General features: G+C 40.1%; 1 protein-coding gene across 1 annotated transcript in view; it reads right to left on the reverse strand.

Annotated features, from left to right (window-relative positions):
* Positions 1 to 1,923: 1,923 nt before the first annotated feature.
* The window catches only part of vps50 (VPS50 EARP/GARPII complex subunit), a 150,015-nt gene continuing 138,243 nt past the window's right edge, over positions 1,924 to 13,695 (reverse strand). Inside the window, exons 24-28 of the mRNA XM_080207994.1 lie at positions 12,804 to 12,900; positions 12,485 to 12,643; positions 5,746 to 5,867; positions 2,962 to 3,151; positions 1,924 to 2,697 (exon numbers count right to left, since the gene is read on the reverse strand). Of these exons, the coding sequence (XP_080064120.1) occupies positions 2,578 to 2,697; positions 2,962 to 3,151; positions 5,746 to 5,867; positions 12,485 to 12,643; positions 12,804 to 12,900 (688 nt within the window). The 3' untranslated portion in view covers positions 1,924 to 2,577. The remainder of the gene's footprint in view (positions 2,698 to 2,961; positions 3,152 to 5,745; positions 5,868 to 12,484; positions 12,644 to 12,803; positions 12,901 to 13,695) is intronic.

Consider the following 13,695-nt stretch of genomic DNA (forward strand, 5'->3'; position numbering starts at 1 on the left):
ATGCACAATTTTGACTACTTGGCATTTCTCATGCACCTATTTCTCAACTTGCAATTATGTAGGCCTTTAAAATGGCAAAACTCCCAAGATACTTCACTGGTGTTATTATTAAACAAAATTTGACACACAGACACAGAGGGAAATACTGGGGCAGATAACTAAAAGATTAGTCAAACAGCATTGGTAAACAGGCCTGAAAGGTAGAGAGATAGAGAAGTTTTGAGGAGGAATTCCAGAGTTTAGGATGGCTGAAGACATACCTCAACATTTCAATTGAAACTAAAGCCAATTTGGAATACGACCTCAAATTTATAAGAACAGGGCAGTTATTTACTTAGTGGTTAGCACTGCTGCCTCACAGTGCCGGATACCTGGATTCAATTCCAGCCTTGGGTGACTGTGTAGATTCTGCACGTTTTCTCTGTGTCTGAGTGGGTTTCCTCCAGGTGCTCTGGTTTCCACCCACAGTCTGAAAGACATGCTGGTTCAGTGCAGTGGCCATGCTAAATTCTTCCTCAGTATAGGAGGTGTGGTAGATAGTGAGGAAGGGTGTCTTAGTCTACAGGGAGACTTGGACAAGTTGCAGAGCTGGGCCGAGAGGTGGAGGATGGAGCTTAATGCGGAAAAGTGTGAGGTAATTCACTTTGGCAGGAATAACGGATGTGTAGAGTATAGGGCTAACGGGAGGACTCTGAATAGTGTGGATGAACAGAGGGATCTAGGTGTATGTGTACATAGATCCCTGAAAGTTGGGAATCAAGTAGATAGGGTTGTTAGGAAGGCATACGGTGTCTTGGCGTTTATTGGTAGGGGGATTGAATTTAGGAGCCGCAGCGTCGTGTTGCAACTGTACAAAACTCTGGTGCGGCGGCACTTGGGGTATTGTGTGCAGTTCTGGTCCCCACCTTACAGGAAGGATGTGGAGGCTTTGGAGAGGGTGCAGAGGAGGTTTACCAGGATGTTGCCTGGTATGGAGGGGAGGTCCTATGAGGAGAGACTGAGGGATTTGAGATTATTTTCGTTAGAAAGAAGGCGGCTACGAGGGGACCTTATTGAAACATATAAGATGATTAGAGGTTTAGATAGGGTGGACAGTGATAGCCTTTCTCCTCGGATGGAGAAAGCTAGCACGAGGGGGCATAGCTTTAAATTAAGGGGTGGTAGTTATAGGATGGATGTCAGGGGTAGGTTCTTTACCCAGAGGGTGGTGAGGGATTGGAATGCCCTGCCTGCTGCAGTTGTAAATGCGCCTAGTTTGGGGGCGTTTAAGAGATCTGTGGATAGGTTTATGGATGAAAAGGGTTTGGTTTAGGTTAGAGGGTCATTGTTTTTTAACTGGTCGGCACAACATCGTGGGCCGAAGAGCCTGTTCTGCGCTGTAATGTTCTATGTTCTATGTATACCCAAACAGGCACAGAGTGTTGGGACTAGTGGATTTTCAGTAATTTAGTTTCAGTGTTAATGTAAGCTTACTTCTGACACTAATAAATAAACTTTAACATTTTACTTTTATTTTATAACATATGTAAAGAGAATGCTACCTTGGATTCTCAGACTTTAAACTAACCATGTTCATGTTACCAGTGTAAAGTTTTAACACACATCTTTGTTGCAATTTCTGAGGTAATGGGAAAAATCAGCAAATTAAGTATATTGATGCTTTGTCTGGATCATAGATGAGTGAAACATTTGTGGAAATATATCGTGCTTTCATCCTGATCTAAATTCAATGTGATTAACACAGTACAAGTGCTTCTTACTTGTTTGAAGTGTCAGGACGATGGTGCATTTCACAATTATTTTATTTTAATGGAGTTAGTAATATTCATTTAAAACTCTTCCGTGAAATAACATTCAGCAGCTGAGGCACAAAATCTCCGTACAATATTATGACTGATATACCATGAGCCGATGCAGGGTATAAAAATTCTAAGTTTGTATTGTTTATTATTGAGTCACAAATGCATGATACATTTTCCATTTTAACAGGAACAAATTAGTTTTCCAAATTCTAGAACCAGAACAAATTATTTGAGGATGTACAGAATTCAACCTATTGTTTACTTACAGTAGTTCCAATGAGGGATAAACATCCTTCATTTATTAATAATTACCCTTTTACATATGGAAAAGTGATTGTAAAATCAATTTTAGTTCAGGACATTTGCTTCCATACATACAGTAATCCACACAATAACACTATTCAATTTACAGTTTCTTTCAGTTATAATATAGAATCCTTATGGCCCATATTTTAACAGATAAAAATGTATAACTTGCCCCACCAAAAATAAGCAAACATTGTAAATAGTTTTCATATAGGTTCTAAAAACAGCATCACTGGGAAGATTAGGCCTACCAAACAAGACAGGAAAATAAGCTAAACTGTAACACACATTAGTCACCAAAGCAGCATTTCCCAGATCATCACGTAACATTGCTTTTTTTGTTCAGAAAAGAAGTAACATGCATCATAAATGCGTGTAACACAGGAGAGTCATTATTTGCTCATTTGGAGTGGAAATACTTATCTCTCTGCCAGCTGGAACAATTCTAATGCACAACTGTTGGTAAGGGCTATCTTTTTGGCCTGTCAGATTCATCAATGGCTGCTATCAGCTTCTGTCGAGCTTTTTTATTTATATGGGAGCCCAAACAAACATTCACAAGGTTGGTCAGTTGCTTGGTTGAATATTCCTGCAGAAAGAAAACAGGTTAGATTACAGATAGAAAATAAATCACCAAACTTAGCAAAACAAATTCATAGAAATTGAAAAGATAATATGCTGACATAAAACTTCAGTTTGTTAATGTTTAAAATTCTAACAGAAGCATAACCGTTTTACAGGATGTGAACCCATTTGTTTTGAACATCTACACTACATATAAAACTTTGCAGCTGTAAAAATATTTTTATGGGCATCAAAACGAAAATACTATTTGCCCTTAGTTCCTCCTTACTCGGTGTTCTTTAATCCACCTCTCCATGTCATTTTCAGTCAAATAATAGGCTTTAATGTAGGTTTCCACAAATTCCTTATCAGGAATTGGTCTGATGTCAGTCAGCTTCTCCAGCTTCATTAAAAACTGCTGAAAGTCCAGCTGCATCAAGGCACGTCCTTCATTGCTGCATTTTTTCACATTTGCATAGCTGTAGTGAAAAGGGAAGAAAACAGATACTCCGTAAATGTAACAAATTAAAGATACTCCTACGAAATGATTACATTCAGTATTTCTTGCAGTAAGGTCTACATACTGCTTGCACCTCAGCCTCTGTCAGAACCAATTATCTGAAAATGGTCTCCAGTGTCAAGTAGAGGCAATCTTCCAGCATTATTTTAGAAACTTTAATTAGACAGACCAAAAGCGAGTTCTGTAGAACCCTTCTAAAAATCTTCAAATTGATGGATGTGCAGTGCTAAATATTAAAACATTGTTAAGTATTATTACAGTCTGACTTTTTCAGGAACTTTTTTAATACGAATCACCTTCATCAAGAGTTTTTCTTGTCTGAAGGTGCTTTCACTGGCAAGTGACAATTTGATCTAATGCAAAGAAAGTGATTATGGAGGACTCATTTCACAGGAATCATAACTACTCTATTATAAAGCTAATTATCCCTGCAGTACCAGACAGATCAGACAGATACTGAAGGGATAATTACCTATTTTGCATTGATACATTTTGTTATTAGCAGCTTGCAACTGTAAGGAAATGAAATAGGAATAATAATTTGAATATTGTTTCTAGTTAGGTTAACCAATGGCAGGATGCATTAACAAGTTCAACAAAGACAGGTTCAGCTCTTCTACAACATGACCAAATCAGTATGTACTGAGGTGTATGCATATGGATGTGTAGGCTAAAACATCTGAAGAGATAGGAAGAAGGGTTGATATTGCACTGAAGGCAATGAAAAGGCAGAGAAGCAGGCAAAGGAATGGATTTTCACCTCCCAAAAGAAAGGATTTAATAGTGACTTTGGCACCATACATTATAGACGTTGAGACCATAATGAAATCCATTCAATGACTTAATTTTTTATGAATTGTTTATAATGATTGCCTCAAAACAATTACAAATTACCTGTATTTTTAATGAATTTGTAATTACATTTGGATTATAAATCCCTTGTTATTAGTCTTAAATGCACAATACTACTTCGAAATTCAACAGCTAATTATAAACAGATTGACTTGCAGTTTCAGATGCGTTTGATTAAACTAAAATATTGCAGTCAGTTGGTGCTAAATACTTCCTACACACAAACCGGTAAGTTGAAAATTATATACCCAATTGCTTATCAAATTAATGCTAACATTGGGATCAGTGGTGGCAGTCTTGAACAAGTCAGAGGTTGAATTCAAGGCACACTCCATGACATGGCTACATAATCTCAAACAAAGCGTTACTGAGGTAGGGGTTACAAGGATGGATTTGTAAATTGAGTTTCTTCCTGCCCTTTTGGGTTGCTGTAAAGATCCTATGACACTTTGTGAAAAACATTTATTCCTCAACTACTATTGATAAAACTGTTTAATTTGTCCTAACTCAGTGCTGTTTGTTGGATCTTGCTGTGCAAAAAATTGATTACCACATTTTCCTCATGACAAGAGTGATTGCATTTCAGAGACAGTTTGGGATAACCTGACATTTAAAATTCAAGTTCAAGTTCTTTTTTCTTAAATTAAAGCCTATTCAATGTGGTTGATTACAATTTCTCTAATCAAGTTAAATATTGCTCAACCTTGATTTACACGTAGCACTCCCTCACTTGCTAAATCTGGACTGGATCAAACTAACGTCCCAGAGCTGAATGGATACTGAGCAAAATATAATTTCAAATCTGGATTGGGGTAGGTGGGTAATAAAATGTTTATGTACATTGACATAAAAGCTAAGTTGAAGTGTATTTGTGCTACTGACAGGAAACATCATGTCATCAGTAGAGAAATTCAGGCAGAACAGAGGTGGGATTCTCCCAAAAAAATTATGTGTCAAATTTGTGTAAAAACTGGAGTAAATCCCACTGTTTTTTTTTCAGCGGGGTCTTCAAAATGAATCTCCCACACTCTTTACACTGCAGAGTGCACTAGTGTGGCTCCTGTGAAAAATCTGTGGGCAGGGCCTATTTCCACTGGGGAGGCTGGCAGCATAGTGCTGAGCAGGCCACTAAGCTACACTAATCTGTCAGCATTGAGATTTGCGGAGGCCATGGTGCCCAGCGGGATGCTCGCTAAATGGCCTCCACTTGAGTCTCCCAGCCCGTTTTGCTGCAAGGCAGGCTGGGAGAATTCCACCCCGACTGCTCCCCCCCAACCCCCCAGATTTTTCACTTTAATGGTTGGGATATTGCAGGAAATGTACAAATTTCTAAATTTTGCTGTCACTGGTAGTATAGGCTCAGAAAATTATCCTCAAAACTAATGAATTGCAACGGATCCAAGATACTTTCTGATGGTGCAATTAATTAGCAATTTGTAGTCTATATAAAAAAAAAACTTGTCGGTACTATACAGTTCAAATAAAATTGTATTAAAAAAACAAGCAGTTGATAGGCTTAAACATATTGATCCTGAATTCTGCGAAAGGTCAGATCACCTGCGAAACCATGGCACAGCCAGGCATGGAATTTATGTGACGGTTCTGCTGATCTTCTAAAACTATATCAGGAGATCATGGGTAACTTTGCAGAAATTGAGTACCATTTTGAATTTCAGGAACAACTAACAAAATACAACTTACCCTTCGACAATGGTTCTGTTAGCCAGCCGAATACAATGCTCCCAAAGAACATTAGAGACTTGTAGTGGTATGCGCACTCGTTTGGAAACCTCCGATAACTTCTTATTGAACTGTTCAAATTCCTGCAGTAACAGATATCAGAATTATATATAAACACATCCTAGCTCAACATATCCACTTACATTTTAATATCAATTTCAATGAATAAATAGTCGCAAGGCATTTTAAGGAGGTCCAAGGTTGAAAACACATATATAGAAATATTAGGAATGACTTGTCAATTAAATACATTTTGAGGAGGAGCAGAAAGTTAACAGTGTGGAGTGTAAGTGGCTGAAGAAATCTGTACTAAAGGTGCACACGGTTCAGATTCATAGGAAGCAACAGCTTGAAAAGTGAGGATGTGAGTGGGAAAACACCCATGGGGCTGAAAGTGGTTACAGAGGAGGCCCACCTTGAAGGAAGCAAGGATAAAAGTTTTCAATGAGATACTGAAAAATAAGGAAAGAATGGAGGGATAAAGGTTTTAGTTGCAAATGGGCAAAAGGTAGAGGTGTGATCTTTGCAATCGAAAGAATCTGGATTTGGAAGTTCTTCTAGGGGATGAATGGAAAATTACCAATGCAGACATCTTTCAAGCGTACAGCTGGAAGAAATGCTGTCTCATCCATGAATGGATGCAGGGCAAATAGTTCGTCAACACAGAGGCAGTGAAAGGATTCGAATAAATGACAGAGGTAGAGCTAGGTGTCATTTGTGTGGAATATATGTAAACTGGTCCCATGTCAGTGGATGATTTCAGCAAGGAGCAGTATGCAGATGAAGAGGAGGCCCATGACAAAGACTTAATCAGTGACAATTCATGAGTGGAAAATGTTGGCAGAGCTGCTGTGGCTACAATCAGGAAATTAGAGTAGAATTAAGAGCAAGCAGTCCCTCCAAGTCAGACAATGGAGGATTGGTATTGGATGAATTGACCAATCTCATCAAAGGCAGAAATGTCAAGGAAAGATAATGTGCCTTGATCACATTTTAAAATAATATTGTTTATGATTTTGATTGGTGCTATTTTTGGGCTGAGGGGTGTTTGAATTCTGATTGAATGATTTTAAATAAGGAGTTGTGGAAGAAATGGCCACAGATCTGGGAAGCAGCAATATGCTCGAGAACTGGTCTGCTCGTTATCCCAGTGTCCTCATCTCCACAACAGTCATCCTGTGACTGGAATCTGAATCATTCAGTATTATGTTCCTATGCCTATGACGGATGTCAGGGGTAGGTTCTTTACCCAGAGGGTGGTGAGGGATTGGAATGCCCTGCCTGCTGCAGTTGTAAATGCGCCTAGTTTGGGGGCGTTTAAAAGATCCGTGGATAGGTTTATGGATGAACAGGGATTGGTTTAAGTTAGAGGGTCAGTGTTTTTTAACTGGTCGGAGCAACATCGTGGGCCGAAGGGCCTGTTCTGTGCTGTAATGTTCTATGTTCTATGCCACTCCATCCATTTGCTTAAATTTGATGGATAAAGCACATAATCATTCCCTTTTTCAAAAAGCAACACTCCCTCTTAATTGAATGAGTTCCAAATTGATTCCCTTTCCATTTTAATCAACTGTTTTATTCTCTTGTATTCTTTTTCTTGTAGTTTTGAAGAACACCAAGTGACAAGAGGTGACAGGCCATTGTCTTTTCTCCTGTAATCTTTTACGATAATTTCCCAATCGAATTCATAGTGCTTGGGGAGTTGCCACAACTCTCATCTTCTCCCCTGGTTGGGAATGGTATATGGAAAAGAATGTCTTAAGGAAGATATTCACACTCAAGGCATACACAAGTTAAAAAATTATACTACTTCCACAAGAAGTTACTAACATTTTTGTTTTTTGTGTTTTTACTTGACCTCAAGTTGACCTTTCAGAACAACTTTTAAATTAAGATCACTACAAGAGAAATAAAAGCACTTTATGGTAACGCAAGCTATTCTAAAATTGACACGCTAGAAAAAATTCAAAAGCAGGTATAAATGTAGCAAAAACAGAATATTCAATTTTAATAATTTAAACACAGAATTTGGTTAACAAAACTCAAACAAATATAACTCCCACTGATTGCTCTCAATGTTGGTCATGATTGGGCCATCTAAATTACATGATCATGAAGTTGTAGCACCAGGGGTGTCTCCAGAACATTCACCTTATGCAGTGAATCACAACTTGTGATATAGGTGCTTCAGTATCTTCTTTTGGCAAAATAGATACTCAAAATGACACATTGGCAGGGCCCATCTGGCACACTGGCAGTGCTTACTTGATAGCCAAGCGATGCCAAGGTGTGGGGCCATGACAGGTGAAGAATATGCAGAGTGCGCTATGCAGGGGTCATGATGAGGAGGGCATGTCAGGGGTCAAGCAGGGGCACCAAACAGGAGGGTCCCAATGTTAGCAACCAATGCCAGGGAGGATATCTCCAAATACACTGAGAGATCAGGATGCCCTTGTTGTGTTCAAGCACTCTGTGCTGGGCTCACTGATATGTTTACGCATGTACCCATCATCGTACTTCACTACCCCCCATCAGTGCCAATGTAAATTGCCCAACTCTCTAAGAAGAGTGACTGAGCATGGGAGGATTGTGGTGCGGAGCACACCTGAGAGACCAATGCAGATCACTCCATTATTTATACCATTATGAGATTTAGCTTTATTTGGGCAGAATTTTGCCCATCTTCACAGCATTTGCCCTATCACACACTTTTAGAATCCTATATGTTTGAATGAGATCACCTCTTATTCTTCTAATTCCAATAAGTAGAGTCACAACCTGTTTTATCTCTTCTCGTAAGACAATCCCTCCATCATCTCAGTGAATCTCCTCTAAACTGCATCCACTGAAATATTATCTTTCCTTAAATAAGAGGACCAAACTGCTAACAGTACTCCAGAGGTGGTCGCACCAGCACCTTGTACAACTGCTGCAAGAAATCCCTACTCATATACTCCAATTCCCTTGATATAGGGCTAACATTCCGTTAGCCTTCCTTATTACGTGTTGCACGTGTGCTAGTTTTCTGTGTTTTATGCACCAGTAGTGCCAAGTCCCTTTGTGTTGCAGCTGTCTGCAGTTTTTCTCCATTTATATAACACTCTTTTGTTCTCTCTTCCAAAATGAACAACTTCACATTTTTCCACATTATACTCCATTTGCAAACTTTTTGCCCACTCACTTAACTTAGCAATATAAGAACATAAGAAATAGGAGCAGGAGTAGGCCATCTAGCCCTTCGAGCCTGCCCCGCCATTCAATAAGATCATGGCTGATCTGTCGCTGCTTAGTTCCACTTTCCCGCCCTCTCCCCATAACCCTTAATCCCCTCTCTTATCAAAAACCTATCAACCCGCGTCATAAAAATATTTAGCGAGGCAACCTCCACCATTTCAACGGGCAGAGAATTCCAGAGATTCACCACCCTTTGAGTGAAGAAGTTCCTCCTCAACTCCGTTCTAAACCGCCCCCCTTTTATCTTGAGGCTGTGCCCCCTAGTCCTACTGTCTTTTTTGAGCGGGAAGATTCTCTCCACCTCTATCCTATCCATCCCATTCATCATCTTATACGTCTCAATGAGATCTCCCCTCATTCTTCTAAACTCTAACGAGTACAAGCCCAGTTTATTCAGCCTCTCCTCATAGCTCAACCCCCTCAACTCCGGTATCAGCCTAGTAAACCTCCTCTGCACTCCCTCCAAGGCCAAAATATCTTTGCGCAGGTGCGGCGCCCAAAACTGCACACAGTACTCCAGCTGCGGCCTCACCAATGCCCTATACAGCTGCAGCAAGGCCTCCCTACTTTTATATTCAATCCCCCTCGCTATGAAGGCCAGCATCCCATTTGCCTTCCTGACCACCTGCTGCACCTGCAAGCTGGGGTTGTAAACTGTTTGTAATCCTTTCACAACTTGCCTTTCCACCTATTTATGTGTCATCTGCAAATCTGGCTACAGTACATTTGCTTCCTTCCTCCAACTCATTAATATACATTGCAACCAGTTGCAGTCCCAGCACTAATGCCTGTGGATCTTACTGGCTGCAGGTGACCAACCTGAAAAAGACCTTATCTCCACCTACAATTTCCTGCCTATTAGCCAATTCTCTATCGAGATCAATATATTCCTCCCAACACTATGGGTTCTTATCTTATGACTTAACCTTTTATGAGGTACCTTGACAAACCCCTTTTGGAAGTCCAAATACAACGCATCTCCTGATTTCCCTCTATCCCCTCTGGTTGAGACCTCCTCAAAAAACTGTAATAAATTAGCCAAACATGATATCCCTTTTATGAAGGAGTGCCGCGTCTGCTTGATTAGATTATGATTTTCCAAACGTGCTGCCAATACTTCCTTAATAATTGATTCCAGCATTTTTGAAACAATAGATGGTAGCATACTTGTCCTATTTGTCTTTTTTGCCTCCCTCTCTTTTTGAATAGACTGTTCAGGCCCTGGCTTAATTTTTAGACCTTCTGATGTACCCTCACCGGAGGTACAGTCTTTGGATTTGTGTGTTTTGACTAATATTTAATGAATCATCTGTATATGGTATCTTTTTTGCAATTAAATCATTACAACTTTCATACTTGGTTTCATTAAAGCGTTCTGCTTCAAAAATATTACAAGTTTGGACATGCAACAAAAATGCTGCATTAGATTAAAAAATATGAAATAAATATTCCACAGGGATTACAGGGTTAAAGAGATCAACAGAAAATTAATCCTCCTCTGAATACTTGGGATAAAGAATAAACATTGAAGTAATTTAAAGAAGAACTCATTTAAATTGCTATCAAATTTCAGTAACCACATTAAACAATTCCCATAGACTGTAGAAATTGATATGAATAATTATGGCTCCAACCTACAGTGAGAGGTAAAATAGATTATCTGGGCACTCATGTTTTTTTTTAAAAAGAACAGACTACTGAGTTATCCAGTGCTGAAAAACTTATTGAAGTGACATTCATTAACCTGTTTGTATGGATAATTATTTGACTGAACTGCACTTGAATTTAATTCTTGTGATATATCTGGTCATTCTAGTTAATGAATACTTTATATTGAATAAGCAGAAAAGCTCTCTTTCTTTATGAGGTCAAAGCAAGCAAATACCTGCTAGGAATCCTGCTAGGAATACCATGTCTATAATCCCAATTGCAAAGTGGGTTAAAAGCTATTCAGTTACACTGCAAATACTGGAAAGGAATAATAGTAATTCCAAAAACAAATTCCTGGATAGAGGAGAGCCGGTGGATGTGGTCTTTCTTGATTTTCAGAAGGCGTTTGACAAGGTACCTCACAAGAGGTTATTGCAGAAGGTAAGGGGGCATGGAGTTGGGGGTAGGGTGTTAGTGTGGATAGAGGATTGGTTGTCAAATAGGAGGCAGAGAGTGGGGGTTAATGGGTGCTATTCAGATTGGCGGTTGGTGACTAGTGGAGTGCCCCAGGGGTCGGTGCTGGGGCCTCAGTTATTTACCATTTATATAGATGATCTGGAGGAGGGAACCGAGTGTATGGTGTCGAAATTTGCTGATGACACCAAGATTGATGGAACGGCAAATTGCGCGGAGGGTGTGGAGAGTCTGCAGAAGGATCTAGATAGGCTGGGCGAATGGGCCAGGAACTGGCAAATGGAATTTAATATTGGCAAGTGCGAGGTGGTCCACTTTGGTAGGAATAATGGTAGGAAGGACTATTACTTACGTGGCAAAAAACTGCAGCAGGCGACGGTGCTGAGGGACCTCGGGGTCCTTGTGCATGAGTCGCAAAAACCCAGCCTGCAGGTGCAGTAGGTGGTCAGGAAGGCGAATGGGATGCTGGCCTTCATCGCGAGGGGGATTGAATATAAAAGTAGGGGGGTCTTGCTGTGGCTGTATAGGGCATTGGTGGGGCAGCAGCTGGAGTACTGTGTGCAGTTTTGGGCGCCGTACTTACGCAAGGATATTTTGGCCTTGGAGGGAGTGCAGAGGAGGTTTACTAGGCTGATACCAGAGTTGAGGGGGTTGAGCTATGAGGAGAGGCTGAATAAACTAGGCTTGTACTCGTTAGAGTTTAGAAGAATGAGGGGAGATCTCATTGAGACGTATAAGATGATGAATGGGATGGATAGGATAGAGGTGGAGGGACTCTTCCCGCTCAGAAAGGACAGTAGGACTACGGGGCACAGCCTCAAGATAAAGGGGGTGCAGTTTAGAACGGACTTGAGGAGGAACTTCTTCACTCAAAGGGTGGTGAATCTCTGGAATTCTCTGCCCGTTGAGGTGGCGGAGGCTGCCTCGCTAAATATTTTTATGACGCGGGTTGATGGGTTTTTGATAAGCGAGGGGATTAAGGGTTATGGGGAGAGGGCGGGAATGTGGAACTGAGCCACGACAGATCAGCCATGATCTTATTGAATGGCGGGGCAGGCTCGAAGGGCTAGATGGCCTACTCCTGCTCCTATTTCTTATGTTCTTATTATGTTCTATATTCTGAAGAAGAGTCATTTGGTCTCGAAACATTAACTTTGCTTCTTTCTCCTTAGAAGACTTTTCAGCACTTCATTTTATTTTATGTTTTCATTTTATATCTCCAGTATCTGCACTATTTGCTCTTATATACCTTTATTCTGTGCACATAATAATTTAAAGAATTTTCTAACTATTTAATGGATTATGATACTTTGCCATAGTAACTTCCCATTCTTTCAGTTACCTTAAGAAGAGAATCGATGTACATGTTGTGTTGTGACATAATTTCTTTGATATCCCATTTAACATTAGCCATAAGATGCAGCATCTGTTCATAATCAATGGCTTTGGCCGCCACAATCCAGTAAATTGGCTTGCGCAGCTCACTAGCAGTTGACACAGTCTATTTGATGTCAGAGCAGAAGAGAAAAAAAGACAAGAATAAGATGTCAACCACAACAAACAAACTAACTAGGCAATTTTTATTTTAAAATTAACCCAATCTTTTCCTGACATCACAACTGCCCCCATGTTAGCACAATGTTGAAGAATTCAGTCCCTACCTGTGAATAAAACTGTTGCAAAAAAGGCTTCTTGGCTGAAGGCATCATGGCATCGAGATGTGGCTGCAGACATTCAAACTGATCAGCCAGAAACACCCTGTAACAGACATTGGAGAGCATTTATCATGAAGTGATTTTTATACGCATTGCAAATATATCTCACCAAATGTCAACTGGAACAATACAACAAGGAACCAATGAAATGGTTAAAGGGACGTTGCCATCTGAGAGCTCAGAAGTCATCCAGCTGTAGAATACAGCTTCAAATTATGAACTCATCTTTGTATGTGTTATCAAAGGAAACAAATCATTTTATCCTATCCAGAAGAATAGATTTTGTAAGGAAGGACAGAGACTTGAGAAGAAAGGATAAAAAAGGCAAATAATCGGTTCAAAGGAAAACATGCCCTGTCTACATCAATGGGGACGAAGTAAAAAGGATCGAAAGCTTCAAGTTTTTAGGTGTCCAGATCACCAACAATCTATCCTGGTCCCCCCACGCCGACATCATAGTAAAGAATGCCCACTAGCGCCTCTACTTCCTCAGAAGACGAAGGAAATTTGGCATGTCAGCTACAGCTCTCACCGACTTTTACAGATGCACCATAGAAAGCATTCTTTGTGGTTGTATCACAGCTTGGTACGGCTTCTGTTCTGCTCAAGACCATAAGGAACTACAAAAGGTCATGAATGTAGCCCCCAATTCATCATGCAAATCAGCGTCCCATCCATTGACTTTGTTTACACTTCCCGCTGCTGTGGCAAAGCAACTAGCATAATTAAGGATTCTACGCACACTGGACATTTTCTCTGCCACCTACTTCCGTCGGGAATAAGATACAAAAGTCTGAGGTCATGTACGAACCAACTCAAGAACAGCTTCTGCTCTGCT

This window comes from Carcharhinus amblyrhynchos, chromosome 2 (genome assembly GCF_965287045.1).
Source record: "Carcharhinus amblyrhynchos chromosome 2, sCarAmb.v2.hapA, whole genome shotgun sequence".
Taxonomy (NCBI): Eukaryota; Metazoa; Chordata; class Chondrichthyes; order Carcharhiniformes; family Carcharhinidae; genus Carcharhinus; species Carcharhinus amblyrhynchos.